Source organism: Branchiostoma lanceolatum, chromosome 4 (assembly GCF_035083965.1).
Source record: "Branchiostoma lanceolatum isolate klBraLanc5 chromosome 4, klBraLanc5.hap2, whole genome shotgun sequence".
Classification (NCBI taxonomy): Eukaryota; Metazoa; Chordata; class Leptocardii; order Amphioxiformes; family Branchiostomatidae; genus Branchiostoma; species Branchiostoma lanceolatum.
In genome coordinates this window covers 24536176-24551892 of record NC_089725.1, presented here as the reverse complement: position 1 = coordinate 24551892, position 15717 = coordinate 24536176, and the positions used below count along the sequence as shown (strand labels likewise).

The window sequence follows — 15717 nt, the reverse complement described above, 5'->3', positions numbered from 1 at the left end:
CGGGATACGGTGAGTCAGGAGCGGGCGGGGTTTAGGGTGACCCATATGTCAATTTGGGAAATAAACTGCAACATTGTTTCTGGGCTGGTAGAATGTAGCGAGCATCGATCGGTTCACTGACTAGGAGCACTCTCACTCTGCACGAGGACAACTTACGCACGCTTGGCACCATGCGCCTACTGACAACCATCGTCGCTTCTCTAGTGCTGGCGGGATTCGTAGCAAGAGGTAAGCACCGAGATTTCTGTGTGATCTGCGGGGTTTAGACGGGCTCGGGCGGGTGCAGGCCCCGGGCCGGGGGCTCGCGCCAGCCGTGCTCGGGTCGCGTGCTTGCTCACTTCCCCGGCCTGACAACTTTCTGCTGCTGCTGTTTTGGTGGGCAGCGCAGGAAGCAGATTACACGCACCGATTAAGTTATGATTGGACTTATTGCCACTCTTTTCTGTTTGATCAAAGGAAACACTCGGAATGCTCCAAACTTCCTCTACTTGTTGCGTGCTCTTGTGATCTGAAACGACTGCACTGTTTTCGTTCGCGTAATGTCATGTGGGAATTTCGCAGGGGCCAGACCGGTTGAGCCGCTGTCTGCCCTGGGCTCTGTTTCGCATCTACATCGCGATCACAAACAGGATAATGGAGACAAGAAGGCTCTGCCTGTTCCTGATTGTAATAATATTCTGTTCGTAACAAGGATAGTTTCGTGTTTTTAGTAATTTCCGTTTGAAAAGTTGCTCGTCTCCCGACATGACCCCATAGCGGGCGGCGGTTTGGCGTCGCCGTAAGTAAAACAACACCACGATTTATACCCAAACCAGACGAGACGGCTTTAAATTTTGTCCTTGCGGTGTCCCCCACTTAGCGATAGTTCCCAGGATTTTCGATATTTGTTGTGAAAGCATTTCGATGTTTGCCTTTAACGCTAGAAACAGCGGGATTTTTGATGGCCTTGCGTTTTTGTGTGCACAGCTTTTGACAATGTGTTTGCCTGCAATTTAGACATGATCAACGTATACACACTTCATTTGCCAAAACCTGTCCAACAACGCGAGTTGTCAACTCTTAAAAACACACAGACCAGGCCACTTGAGCGAACGTGTGCGAAACCAGTCGCATACAACCTCTCCTTTCGGCTTTCTTTCACTGCAGGACAAATATTTGAACAACAAAGGTATAATGTGAACAATACCTTTGTTGAGAAATTATATCCGACACTCAAGACAGTTAATCCATTACCAAGGTGCGAGAAAGCTATGGAAATTCCATTACATATTTGTATGTGGCATTGGTTACAATTGAATCAGATGTATAAATGGTTCTGGGATTAGTTCAACGGCCAGACTTACTTGTGCAGGAAATGTACACCATGATTGTAGTGTTCCCTTCTGCCAATTTCGGTAAGTCTTGTGCTCAATTTAAGCATTGTATTTCAACTACCCACCTCAAGACCTTTGGGGAGAGAAGTCTTTCAAATTTGTGTCCCTGACAAGTCTCGTTTTCCGCTCCACTTTGAACCTCAACAGGCCCTTCATTAATGCCCCTCAACACAAGTACCCTTTCTTTGTCCCCCTTGCTCTTCATCTGAATCAGAAAAGCATTGGACATTCCCTGTACAATGGGCCCATGAAATTGTCTTTTGCTGACATTGTTGTCCAGTCACTGTTTAGAAACAGTTCACAACCCTATCAGCATTCCTTCTAGGAACCATAGAGGAGAAAACTGGCTCAGGATGCGCTCTTTTGGAAAGCTGTCTACGATTCATTGTTATTCATGACACAAACATTACCGTAAAAAAGACACTTTGGTCTGTAATTGGAAGTCTTTCAAACCCCCTTTTCACAGCTGACCATTAAAAGCAAGAGGGGATTTTAATTAGAGCACGTTGTTGTAGAGACATGTTTTGTTCAGCTAGAGAGGTCAGTTTTGTAATTGCCGAGTTCAAGTTCGTCAAAGGTGTTGATGGATATGGAAAGGGGAGACTAGCACATAGGGACTGGAAAAGGGTGGAATGTCAAATCCCCCCAGTAGAGGGGTGGATTTAGAGAAGCTCTGGTCCATAGGGGTACTGAATGCCTGCCTGGGATTATCTAAATCACCTGAGCACCCTGACATTCTTGCTATGTACCAGGTGTGACGAGCCTCCCACGTGTGAGGATTTAAAGCTAAGTCCCTACCTTCGATCTGGCTAGCAACATCGCTAGCAACCACATCCACGTAGCGTTCTTTTTCCTGGTAAAGGCAAAAACACTTGGATCAACGCGAGCATGCTGAAAATAGAAAATATAGAGTAGAAGATTTGGGTCGAAATGGCAGTTCGTTTGCCTGTTTTTGTGTGCATTTTTCAGACTGGTAGCCACAAGAAGGAACAATTTTCATTTTGAAAGGAAATAGTTGTTCCATAAGAAAATAGCTGTCCTGATGGACAAATTCTACTTTTAGTTATTTTCCGTATTGGCAAAAGAATGAAGGGGCTTGGATTTCTCGTCAGTTTATGGTCTGGGACATTTACGTTTGCTTAAAAACAAAGTTTTATCTATGAATAAATTTTACAATCATTTTACAACTGTATTGTATATTTTGGATACAGATCTAGACTGTTATGGGCAAAGACAGTGTATCAGGTTTGTCGTTGTGATTGTATCTTGGGACATCTCTCTTTCATCTCCACCCTCCCTCATCTCAAACGGATGTCGTCTGAAGATTTGTATCACAACATTTTGTGCCCAAAATTTACAAAGCCTTATCTATCTGGGTGGTATCTTTTGCAGCAGTACGATTTTCCCCGCCATATTTTGGCAACAGAATCAACTTAATGATAGTTTACATGTGAGGCCACTTAATGGATTGAAATGAAGTAGGAATTACTATCCTGGCTCAAGGTATAACCCCGGTCGCCCTTTGTTCAGAGTTATCCTGCTATTGTTTTCACCAGACACAGGAAAAACACAAAAAGAAAACAGAGATAAAACTAATGCCCAGTTTTGGTATGGAGCCCAGACTATTAACTGTTGTCAGTAAAAATGTCATCGGGTCGTCTCAGCAGGGGTCTTATCTATGGGTGTCATCGTGAGGACTCACCTGTAATTACTTGCTGTGTTAATTGTAATGGATTGTTCCTATTACCTTTACACAGAGACTGCACAAATCCCAGTTTAACCCCTGAGGGGAGGCCAATCCCCCTGTTATGAGCTGTTACTGATGAATGCTTCTCTACCTACGCGGAACTCAGGCCTTTACTGGTAGATTACCTGAAGGAAAACTCCATAGTTCCTTAGCTTTCTTCCTCTAAAGAGGTACAAACATCTTTGGAAATACAATGCCAAACCCTTAAATCTGTTTGAAGTGTACCAAGCTCCCTGTATCTATCACGAGAGGTGGTTGCTGTAACGCCCCGTCACTGTTGGATGCACAAGAGTAACTCCCTTCAAGTTTTGCAAACACGGTATACATGATGGCAGAATGCTTGAATAGTTCCCAACCACGGTGTTTGCCTTGCTGTTGACTGGTACACCTTGTGTTGACACTGTAAAGAGAGGGTGCTATTATATCTCACTGTGCAACTGTTACTGCTATAGAAGCGATTTTTGTTGAAGTTTTTTAGATCGCAGATTTACGGAACTTGAATATACATCTGTGATCAGTCCTTTTTCTTTCCTGTCACAATTCTAGATGAGTATCAAACGAAACTAATCTCACTGTGCTATGTAAATGCATAATTTCATTATGACCAGTTAGAAAAGTTAACCAATTTTCCTTACCTTTCTACTGGATATGAATTTGTCGATCATTCAAATAATTTTATCTTCATCTTAGGCCATCCTAATTTCCTTGTTTGTCTTAGATTCTTTAAAAGATCAAGAACTTGAAGAAGAAACAACACGTACACAAGAAAGATACAGTCATGAAGTACAATTTTGATTTGATTTTGATAATGATGACAAAGATGAGCTGGAAATCTTCCCACCCAGTTGGTTTTGCAGCATTTGCAAACTTTTTGTGAACAGTTAATTTCCCAGAACGTCCTCAGAAGTTATTTTGTTTGTGTGTTTGTTGTGTGACATGGGGACCCAGCAGGTGACCTGTGACAGGAGGATACATGTGTAGAAGCAATCATCCTAGACCCTGACATTTTTCTGTGCGTGGGAAAGAGTCCTTGTCATTCTGTCTCCTTGGAAACAGTATGATATGGATGTCAATCTCCTAAATAATGTCCTGACAAGGTGGCTGACTTTTAGTACACAGCATGCCTGCTTGTTGCAGGATATAGAAGACATCTGGAGGCTCACCTCTGGTGCAGTTCTCTCTGACCCCAGGTTTTCCTGAGACATGTCAGGAAAGGGTCAGGATTCCTTGTTCCTCAGGAGACTTCTGACTGTAACATGCCAGTAACAATCCAGTCAATTCCATTCTCTGTTTATCACCTTTCTGTTTGTCTTGGAATCTGATGATATGATCTGTCTAGCTTTTTGGCACTATCTCAAGAGTTAGTCTTTTGTAAGAGACAAACAAAGTTGTGTTTTAGCCATAATAAGGAAGCCCTTAGTTCTGTGAAGTCAGCAGCCTTGTCCAAATACCCATGCACTTACAATTTGTATATATATTTGCAATATGTAATTAAAATGGTGGTTTTCCAGAACACCTGTCTCTTTGGATCTATCATTGTAAAACATTACTAGGTGATACACAACAGGTGTAGCCAAGGGCACGAGTAACTGTTAACATCAAAAGATATGACAGATTCAGAGTGACTGGAGACTGAAAATGATTACCAGATAAGTTTTACTGAAAAGATATCAATGGGTGCCTACTGGGGGGTATTTATTTCATTAAAAGACTGTCATCCCCGCTTCCACTTGTGTCTTTTGTCCAGGTTGAAAAAAAGCAGGTGTCCTTATCATCAGTTTGAAGCACCACTTCCTCAATTATCTAATCAACATTGTTTCAATTATGTGATGGGAGTAAACAACCATCTCTAGAGTGTTTGCCACAGAAGTTGGACTAAGGTTTGAAATTATCGGTACAACCAGTATTTACTTTAGGTTTAGCCACCAAAGACAGAATATTTGTCCTAGAGCCACTGTCATTGCCTAACATATTCCTTTTTCTCTTCCTTTCCTCGCATGCAGGTTCTGCCCAGGACCAGTCGTTCAGAGAGGAGCCAGATTCAGTCACACGCCGAGAGGGAGAGACTGCGACGCTGAGATGTGCAATCGACAATGTTGCTGGGATAGTACAGTGGACGAAGGACAACTTCGCCCTGGGCTCGGACCGTGAACTACCGGGGTACCCCCGGTTCACCATCACCGGGGACGTGAACCGAGGCGAGTACAACCTCGTGGTACAAGACACCCTGCTGGAGGATGATGGGACGTACCAGTGCCAGGCCAGCCCTACGGAGACCCAGCAAGGAATCCGCTCACAGAATGCGCAGCTCACCATCTACCGTAAGTTCCCCATAGGTGTGAGATAGCCAAGAAATGTGGCCTGTATGTCGCTGATCTGCCAGATTCATTGCCTGGTAGCTTTGGTCCTGCGCGCCAAAGGAATGATGCCCTGGGCAAGTGTCAGACACCATTATATCCTCCTCTTTCTTCCCTCACCACCACACGAGCTTTCAATCCCAAGGGGCCATTAGGGTCTACCTTGGAGCCCTCCCCATGAAATTCAACCCCTATTCTTGCCTTGGAAGTGACATAGGCAGTATGAGAAACAGCCTGTTCTAGTTACAGCATTCTGACAAATGAGGACAAATATGAGAAAACTAGACAGACCCTTTCCTAAAGGGATGCTTTAGGCGAACTTTATCAAAACAGGAAAATTGGACCCATCATCAGGACGCAATTGTCTCTGCTGTAAGCTGCTGAATCAGATGATGTCTTAATAAAAACTTGCCCTTCCATCTAGCTTATGAATGTTCTGGCATGTTGCTGGCTGGATGGGGGCTAACATGCTGTTATAATCACCAAGCGCTGGCTCTTACCGCTCCTGGTAAGGGTAAAAGATGGTAAGTTACAAGCCAGTGCAGGTGTGGCGAGGGGTGATAACACAATGCTCCCACTTGTCTGTTAGGGGGAGTGTATGGCTCCCATAGAGATGGTCCATTTACAGGACATTTTCTCAGAAAATAAGATCCGCGCCACAAAAACATCGTCTAGGGGGCTGCAGAAAGACTAGCCTACGCTAAAGGTAGTCCTGCTGAGCAGATGCACTTCAACCAGGGCACACATGGAGGCAAAGGTCCCTGGTTCAGGTCCCACTGGTCCCAGGTTCAAGTCCCTCGAGGACCTGGTGCAGCCAGTCTGGAGCTTCATGCTCACAGGCAGATTTAATTATTGCCAGGAGGCCTGCAACGATGAGCTAAAACTGCTACCAAGACCTCTCAGATATCTACTAACAAGTTGAGGAGACTCCACTTCTAGACACCACAACATGTGGGCTTTCTGATCTTGGACCTCATTGTCTCCCGTGACAGATAAACTGCACAATTAGATGAGAGCAGCGCTGAGAACGAATTTCGAATAATGCTGTGCTTGGCGATGTTACCCGGGTTACAGCTCTCGAAAAAGCCTCTGGTTGCTTGAGCAATTGCTTGTTTTGTAGCTTGTCCAGAGGGGAGCAGCTCCCAGTGCTGCCAGATGCTCTGATCAGGGCTTATTGGATAGCCAACCCCGAGCAAATGGCAGGTTTTCCTGTGGTAAATACTAAATGGGAAAATGGGATTTGGAAGAAGGCCCTTATCTCGACCTGAGTCATCTGTAAACCAGAACCGCCAGTCTGGGAAGGTTTCCCACACTACAAGTAATCTACACTAGAAAAGGATGCGATACATCTTGTGTGCATTTCCTTTTCTTGCATGTGAGAGATTTGAATCAGTTAAAGTGGCTTGTCTGCTGGTCTGAGACAAAACCCTGCCCTTTCCTGCTGTCTATTTGTACAAAGAGCAAAGATGCTAAGCCCTGTAAGGTATAGGTATGGGCAATCTTCCACCTTTTAAACAATAGTTTTAATCCACCTATGACCTACTTATGTAAACTTCAGCCAAAAAGTATTTGATTTTGATTGCAGAGAGTTTTAAATTTTCTACCACCTGACTCAGAAGCGGCTTCTCAGAATGTAATGATGTCTGGTATCCGAAGGATCACTTCCACCCCATTTCAAACACTCAATTAGAGACACTCTCCTTCAGGATGTTTTAATTTGTATACCTGTTTACGTCCAGGCTGGCAGGAGACAATGGCCAGGTAGGGACTTGGGTGGCACAGGAAGGAGAAGGGAAGGAGATAAGATACCATTCAGGATGTGCACTGTTTTGTCACACTTGAACAGAAACAAACCCAGTGGTTTCTTCAATTTTCCCCCACTCAGAAGGGAACTGGGAGCAATTAGGAAGTGATGAAGCAATTCCCAGGGTGTCCATAAAGCAAGTCTTATTTATTGTTCTTAGATAGCACAGATAACAGGAGATGAGTAGAGGAATTATCCAGTAAATGTTCTGACAAATCTAAAGCAGCTCCTGAGTGATGAGCCTTCATGCCTGTTTTGTTGTGGCACAAAGGACAGGCTCTCAGAGAAAATCTGTTGGGATATACTGTACAGGAAACAGCCCTTAGTACCCTATAGAGAGGATTGTATTCGAGCTTGCTGGGCAATCCATGGCGATGGACTCTTTGTGTTCAGGAATCCTGGCCCCCCCAATGGAAGACTGCATGGAAAACTTGAGTGTGTGAGGTTGGGGAGCCCAGCAGCATTGGTGCCCAGTGACCCATATGTACGGTGGATAAATAGAATCAATTTGGAAAGGCACCTCTGAAGGATAAAAGATTCATTTGAGCCTGTTAGGAAGAACAAATTTTGAATAGATGGAAAACCAGTTGATGTATTAATCAGCTCAAAATGGCAATCATTGTATAATCGTTGATAATACAGAAATTAACTGTTATTCAGATCTCTTTAGTTAAGAAGAAATGTTACAGCATGGAGGCTCAGTATGTAACGGTTATTTTTCAGTACTTTGGACTAAGAATACACCCTTTGTTGCCAGTTGTATTGTACATGTATGCCCTTCCTTGTTCACACAAACCATCCGTGTCAAGTGAAGAGTTGCAGGCAAAATCTTCTCAATTGTAAAAGTTCTTCAGGTGTAAAGAAGAAGAGAAGTACAGCCAGCTCTGTCAGCACATGTAACGACCAAACAGTTTACAAGAGCTTTCACCTTTTGGACAAGGGTCCTCCTTAAATCTGGCTTCGCACTTTTCTCTTCTCTTGAAGAGGTAGCAGTTACAGAGCATGAAGTCTTGAGTGTTCTTGTGGTGTGCCATGCCAAAGGAGAGGGCTGATTTGATCACAGTGTTTTCCAATGCTAACCAAACAATGGGATAAAGCTTTCCCTCTTGCTTTGATCCATAACCAGAGCTGAAGCAAAGTTTTTACAAACTGGAGTGGGCAAACAGCTCAAAGAGAGGTTAAGCATTGAAACAGAAGCTGCAACTGGGAGAAAGTCTTTTGAAGGATGGATGATCTGCTGGCTTACTTACACATGTTCCAGATGACCCTTACTGCTGGGCTATGTTGTGAGACTGGTATTTTTACATCCATAAAAGGAATGCAGGGGCAAAGAGTTGTTGTTTGTCTTAGTGCTACTTCAAGGAGAGGTCTTGGAAACATTGACACAGGTCTTAAATTATACTGTTTCGGCTGTATATCCAGGACAAAATGTCTCAACCTTTCTTTCAGCAAATTTTTTGTATGTCATCAAAATTGTTTTATTCATATTCTGGAGTTGAAAAAAGGTTCTTTGGATAGACAATGCTTTGTAGAATTACTCCTGAAAGTAGTGACCTGTTACAGCAAAAGCTGCAATTATCCCTGGTCTTTGTTGCTGTCAGACAATTCAGCAAAGCCATTTATCTTGATGTCAGCAAGAAAGATGGATGAGTGCAAGAGACCTGACAGGTTGACTGCTCTCCTGTTCATCATCATCATTGTTCTGCTCTTGCAGGAGCGTCACCAACTAATGTACATCTCAAAAAGATAACTCTGATGGGCATGTGTTTGTTTAAACATATCCAACTTGAAGGTTGTCTCATTTCCTGCTCATTTCTTGTCTCCCAGTTTCTGCAGGCCTTTGCGGAAACCTGGGTAAACTTTATGCATGCCATAATAGCAGCACGACTCTAGCCTGGGTATTGTCTTCCGTAGTAACCACAGGCTCAATCTTTTCACTTGCTAACAAGTGAAGCGAAAAGTTTCAGCCAGCGGTTGATATAAAGGATGGTACCTAGGCTAGCATGACTGCGCTACCTTCCCACAAGATGCGACATTAGAATTATTCTGCTGAGTTTGGCAAAAAGAGTGACGATCATGATGTTTGTCAGGTAACACAATATAAAGACTATTATTTCCATGCCAGTTTGATTAAATTAGACATGGTCTTTTTACCTTCACAGGTCTTTTGTTCACGAAGTGCATTTAATCCCTAAAGCTGGTAGTGTAAATTGAAATGTCAGTTTGTATAACATCACACTGAAGGATAACTGTTATCAGTATAAGCAGATTTTCACTGGTCTCTCGCCTACAAGAAAACCATTACGCCTTTTACTTGAAAGCTCTCAGACCAGAATATTGTAGGTGGAAAATCGACTTGATTTAATGCTGCAAGAGCTGGGCTGGAAGATATGCAGCTTGGCCCAGGTCTTGCACCGTGGGTATGTGACAGATATGAAGCTGGAGGGAGTAGGAACCAATATCACCTTCACTCAATCACTGCACCAAAAGTTTCCTTGAGCTCTTCAATCATCCATAGCCTGAAACTTGCCTTGGTAGCTCAATAAGTTGGAGGACTGGTAAAGCTGACACTGCTGGATTTCAGGCTTGTGCATGCACGCACCATATAATTTTCTTGCTTGGTAAAATCGTAAGATGATGCTGTGGTAACCTGCTTCATCTTCAAGCTGTTCTATTTAAAAATCTAGTTGGGAAGATTAAGAGGGTCGAGAACAGGTCAATCATAGAGAGATGAAGGGGGCAGAGGGTACAACTGTTCCTCACCAGGCTGTATGTTAAATCGATATCATTATATTTCCATCTGTCATCCACTCACATCTGCGAAAACATCTCCAAAACATGTTTTGAAACTCTACCCCTGTCACGGTATGACAAATTTTTCTGATAATGAATGTCAGACAGAAATTGGTTTGGGTAATTTACAACAAAATGTTCAGGCCACCCCAGTCCAAATAGGGGTCTCCCCTCCTGGGTATGAGGTCTTGTGGATAACTCCAGGTGAAGCCCAGGTTGTTTGGAAAGTTTTGAAACTCTATCCCTACCTTCACCAGGGTTGATCTCCAAGGTGAGTGATAGGTGAGCTGCAAGAGATGCCAGACTGTTTTCTTGACCATGGGCTTGTGAAATGTGTGTTCAGCAAGCTCCGCATTAAAAACAGGCCGGGTTGAGCCGCTGCTATGAGGCGGGATAATCTTGATGGAGTGCAGCAGGAACTCACCAGTTCACAGTTATGCCTGGCAAGTCTAATGAGTCACCAGAGAGATAAGCTGCAGGGCTGTTTCAAAATTGGGGAAAGAAGAACTGAAAATAAATAACTTTCAGGGTGGCATTTCCAACATGGATATGATGATATCACAGATGGAAGAAATTACTTTTAAGAAAACAATGAAAACCATTTTTCCTGTATCAGAATACTATCTGACATATCAGTGTTGGATTAGTATAATGGATTAGGGATTTGTTTCTTCTGTATCTCTTGATAATATCTTTTCAATTTTACATACATTTCAATATCAAAATAGTTTGTGGTGAAGCTGCAAAGATGGTACTTTGTTAAACCATGAATTCATAGTACAGTCCAGTTTGTTTTAAAGGCCCCCCTCCCATTCAAATGCCCCCCTCCCATTCAAATGCCCCCCTCCCATATGCAAAGGTGTCCCTTTCCCTCTCAGATGATGATGAAGTATTGAACATTTGAGCCACTCTGCAACAAGTACCTTTGCTCAATAGGTACTTCAGGTCAAAGCATGGATCATATTGATATTGAAATTGTTTGATAAGAGCCAGGAAGTACTCAGGTTTAGAATGAAATAAACAACCCCTGTCCAGTTTCCTGCATTCCCTGTGTTCTGAAATTACAGAGCGCCAGTTCTGATATAAGATCGTTTTGTCTGCCCAGAACATACCAGTAAAACGTCAAGGTCATATTTAAAGGGCGAAGCGCTTCTGGGTTGTGGTTGTTTAAATCTCTTCACCCACCCCTTCCTGCCTGTGTGTGTTCTCCACCAGACTTTACCCATGAAATGAAAACAGCTGACGTCTTTTAGGCGCCACTGACAGAGGACTTACTTCTTGTCAACTAAGTGTATTTATGTGCTGTCCCATCCTCTCTGTAAGCAGGCAGGGTGCCTTCCTGACCCAGCTCGCAGTGGTACATGTAAAATTGTCTTTCCCAGGACTTGAGGCGGCGACCTCGGTGCATGTGCGTTCTGTCTAAAACCAGACAGCGGAGACATCGGTATAAATAAAGGTTCGGCCAAGTGTAGTGGCACTTGGAAAGCATATCGCCTCTTTGCAGGCAATGATTGTATTACGTCTTTGTAAGAGTTGTTGTTCTTGCTCATTTTCAGATAATGAAATTAAGATAAAGTTACCGTACGTGTATTAAAGTTATTTTAGCATTTGGAAATGACCTTGCTGGCTCTTATAGAGGATTATGTTTGATAGGCTGTTTTCCAGCTTATGGTTTCATATTCTTAATGCAAGTGTGCCTTAAATTATGAATGTATGCAGGCTCGTGAGTCGCTATGATATCATCGACCTTGGTACAAGCTGGGGTGTTTCTCCTGTGGTGAGAGCAAGGTCAGATGATGGGACTGATAATATTGGGGTAGTGACAGCTGAGGGACCAGTTGCCTTCACAACACAGCCTGGCTTATCCTTTTATCTTGTACAATGCAGCTAGGGCAACACTGTCTTTGCACGCACAGATCCTTGCCCTCCTACATTTATAAACTAAAAATAGTGGCGTTATGAACATTTGGGACTTAAGTTGCTCTGATTACATAACAGTTTTCCAAACTGTGAACTCCCTCCAGAGGGGTAGTATTGCCACCTCCACATTTGTATATTTTGCCAAAATCAGGCTTTAGAGATTTGTATCTGCCTTGGTCAACCAGTATAACTGCCTTTGGGTGTAAGACCCCTTTGTTGAAGGCACAAGGTAGTGGCTTGATGTATTATGTTAAACATACGTTGAACAACACGCAGGGCTCGAAATTCATCTTTGGGAATAGGTGCACTGGTGCACCCAACTCAAAAAATTGGGTGCACAGAAAGAATTTTGGGTGCACCAGATAAAATAAAGTTGAATGTTGTTCAGAACATAATTACAAAGTTTAACGCTGCTGCCTATCTGTAATTCTATAGCTAACTTCAAAATTTCAAACAAATAATACATTAAATAAAGTACAGCAAAAAGTTATCATGCTGTTTTTTATACTTACATTTCAAGAATATTCTGTATACTAGTGTACAATAGTACCTTAACCCTATAGGCTACAAAAATATATAGGTGCACCAGTGCACCCAGAGTCAAAAATTAGGTGCACAGCTCCAATTTTGGGTGCACTGGGTGCACATGCACCCACTATTTCGAGCCCTGACACGTCATACCGTAGCCCTACATATCTAGTTCCAAGATCAGGATTCTTTTGTGGAAATGTCTGAGATGACAGAAATGTAAATGGCCCCTGTTCTATGTGTACAGCAGTGAAGTTAGGTACCGATTCTTCTATTCCTTACAGTTCTGAAATATTTTATGCCTCAACTTCAGACCTTTCAAAAGGCATGCTGCGCACTTGTGACATTGAAGGATATACATGTACAAAGGTCACCTAGAACATGAAGAAAATTAAAAGATAAGTAAAGGCCTGTTTTTCAAGATTCAGAGTCCTGACAAACCAGACTTTGAGTAATCAAACCCTGATTTGTTGACTATCCTGAGAATGGATATGTCTAGACTCTACTTGTAATGTGTTGACTCCACTGACTAAAATTGTCTAATTGACCCTGCTGTGACCCTGATAACTGTTGTGCTATGTCAGATTTAGCCTTTATGTGTGGGAAAGCAATGTGCTACTCTTATAAATCACTAACAGGTATTTGGAAAGTTGCTGCCCTATGCTAATAATGCAGTCTTGCAGAGTAATCAGCATGTTTCACAGGCAGTCCATCATGGGTTTGTTTGAAATGTCTGAAACTAAAAGATATTCTCTTTTCAAAAACTCCAAGAAGCTTGTTTACCTGTTGGACAACCACTGCCAAGTTAAGAGTGTTATTTAAAAAAAAGACTGAAATAGAATCACGTCGTGTAGCGTGCTTGTAGAATTTCGCAGGCAGTAGGTAGCAGCGTTGGGTCAGTGGCATGTCATGTTTGGGTTGTGCCCTGACAGGAGGGTGCAAAGTGAAGGGAAGGGGAGTTTGACTCACCTTTTTTTGATAAACCAATTCACATGCAAGTTCAGGGTTGTTTAAAGTCGAGCTATAGCTATGAAAGAAGCACTACAGAATATTTTCCTGCCTGAAATTTGTAAAGGTTTTCTCTGAGATTCAGAATGCCTTAGATGATTTGTTTAAGGTTTTTCCTAACCCCTTCCACACCCTCACTAAGGAGTGTGGGAATCGTTTTCAATATTGCTATCCCTGGACCAGATTTCAGCTGAAGGTATCTTGAATATGTGCAACTACTGTTGACAAGGCATCCCCTCACATTTATGGCCAAGTCACCATTGACACCCAGGGCTCGAAATAGTGGGTGCATGTGCACCCAGTGCACCCAAAATTGGAGCTGTGCACCTAATTTTTGACTGTGGGTGCACTGGTGCACCTATATATTTTTGTAGCCTATAGGGTAAAGGTACTATTGTACACTAGTATACAGAATATTCTTGAAATGTAAGTATAAAAAACAGCATGATAACTTTTTGCTGTTCTTTATTTAATGTATTATTTGTTTGAAATTTTAAAGTTAGCTATAGAATTACAGATTGAAGTTCTTAAGAGAGGCAGCAGCATTAATCTTTGTAATTATGTTCTGAAGAACATTCAACTTTATTTTATGTGGTGCACCCAAAATTCTTTTTGTGCACCCAATTTTTTTAGTTGGGTGCACCAGTGCACCTATTCCCAAAGATGAATTTCGAGCCCTGACACCTCAACACCATGACCATAACTTTCAAAGTCCTGACAAGGCTTCAACATATTCGCCCTAGTATGGTAATGACTATGTTGCGAACATCGCACAAGGAAGCGAAGTATCTACTCTTGGCAGGGCTTCAATGCTGTCTCAAGGACAGTGCTTGGTCGCTGAAGCATTGCATTTCAGCAACAACTCTTCAGAGAAAAGATGTATGTTTCTGTCAGATGACTTACTGATGACGTTCGCAGGAGTAGCAAATAAAGAGATGCCGATTTGCTTGAGTTGCCTGGAATGAAGTGAATGCAATAGATGTCGGACACTGGTCTTACACAAATAAATTTTACACAAACATCTGACCCAAAAAACCCTTTCATTGACAAATCACAAGTGGTTCTCAAGGAGACGGAGGGACGTTTCTCCAGACCATCCCAGTTCCAGCCTGGGAAGTGCCAGCACTTGTGCAGACTTAAAAAGTGGCAATGTTACCTCAACAGCCTTCTGTAAACATTTCACTGGCTTGACTGACATGTTATGCAGCCCCCTTTCCCTTCCCATGCAACTTGATAAAGTGCAAGGTTGGCCTGTCAGCAGACAAATGGATAATATTGCTTTCCCTATGACGTATGAGTAACTACTACGTGCCATGTACCATATAGTCCCCAAACTGGCAACATTTCAAGTAATGTACTCATTTTCTGTAGAAAGTTGGTACAAGTACATCATTTTTCATTAGCCATGAAATGGTACTCACAACAGCAAAGGTTGGAGAAACAAGTGTCCCTCCAATGTTATTTCTACGGGATGTGACATGCCACATGCATATGCAACTTTGTGCACATAAAAAACAAGTATTCCTCCAATTTTGTTTGTAACTGTAAGATTCAATCAATCTTGCCTTTTTTGAAGATTAATCATTCCACAAGATATAAATACCAGGTTTATAGCAAGTGAAACTTATCCTTTTTAGATAAAAGTTAAAGACCATGGATGTGTGGGACAAAGATAAAGGGATTGGGACCGAATAGCAGGCCTTATCCTGGTAGAAGCGTGAAATAATCACGTTAACATTGCTTGACATCAACCCATGATATCTTTCGATAAAACAACCTCGGCGTGTGTGCACCTGTCTTTGGTAGGAATGTCGACCACCCCACCAGCGTAATTCTGTTAGCACTTGATCAAGGCCCTGAACCCCTCTCTGCATTCTTCATATTATTGCCAAGGCCAACAATTCTCCTGAAACAAAGTAGAAACATGTGAGTTTTCTGCGCCCTGTGGCACCCCAGGTGTGGCTGTCAGCCAGATTAATCGCTAAGTAATTAGAAGTTCAACCACAAATCAAGGGTGAAGAGTTTACAGCTGTTTGTACTTGGTCAGCCATAAACCTTTATCTGTATCGGTTTTCAGAAAGAATTGCAAGGCGTCAAGGCTGAGGTGATAACAAGTAATGGGTTTCTAATTGTAATTGTCAGATAATTTCTTGGCCACTAGTCCTGGGGCATAGCCTGTGGGTCAAT

At 42.6% G+C, this 15717-nt stretch overlaps 1 protein-coding gene across 5 annotated transcripts in view; it reads left to right on the top strand.

Annotated features, from left to right (window-relative positions):
- Positions 1 to 31: 31 nt before the first annotated feature.
- Positions 32 to 15717, top strand: part of LOC136433586 (kin of IRRE-like protein 1) — a 56005-nt gene continuing 40319 nt past the window's right edge. For 3 of the 5 annotated variants that reach the window (XM_066425932.1, XM_066425931.1, XM_066425930.1), the window contains exons 1-2: positions 33 to 228; positions 5124 to 5441. In XM_066425932.1, coding sequence (XP_066282029.1) covers positions 171 to 228; positions 5124 to 5441 — 376 coding nt within the window. In that variant the 5' untranslated portion in view covers positions 33 to 170. Of the gene's footprint in view, positions 229 to 5123; positions 5442 to 15717 lie in introns of all 5 variants that reach the window. The other 2 variants (XM_066425934.1, XM_066425933.1) reach the window with 1 other exon arrangement.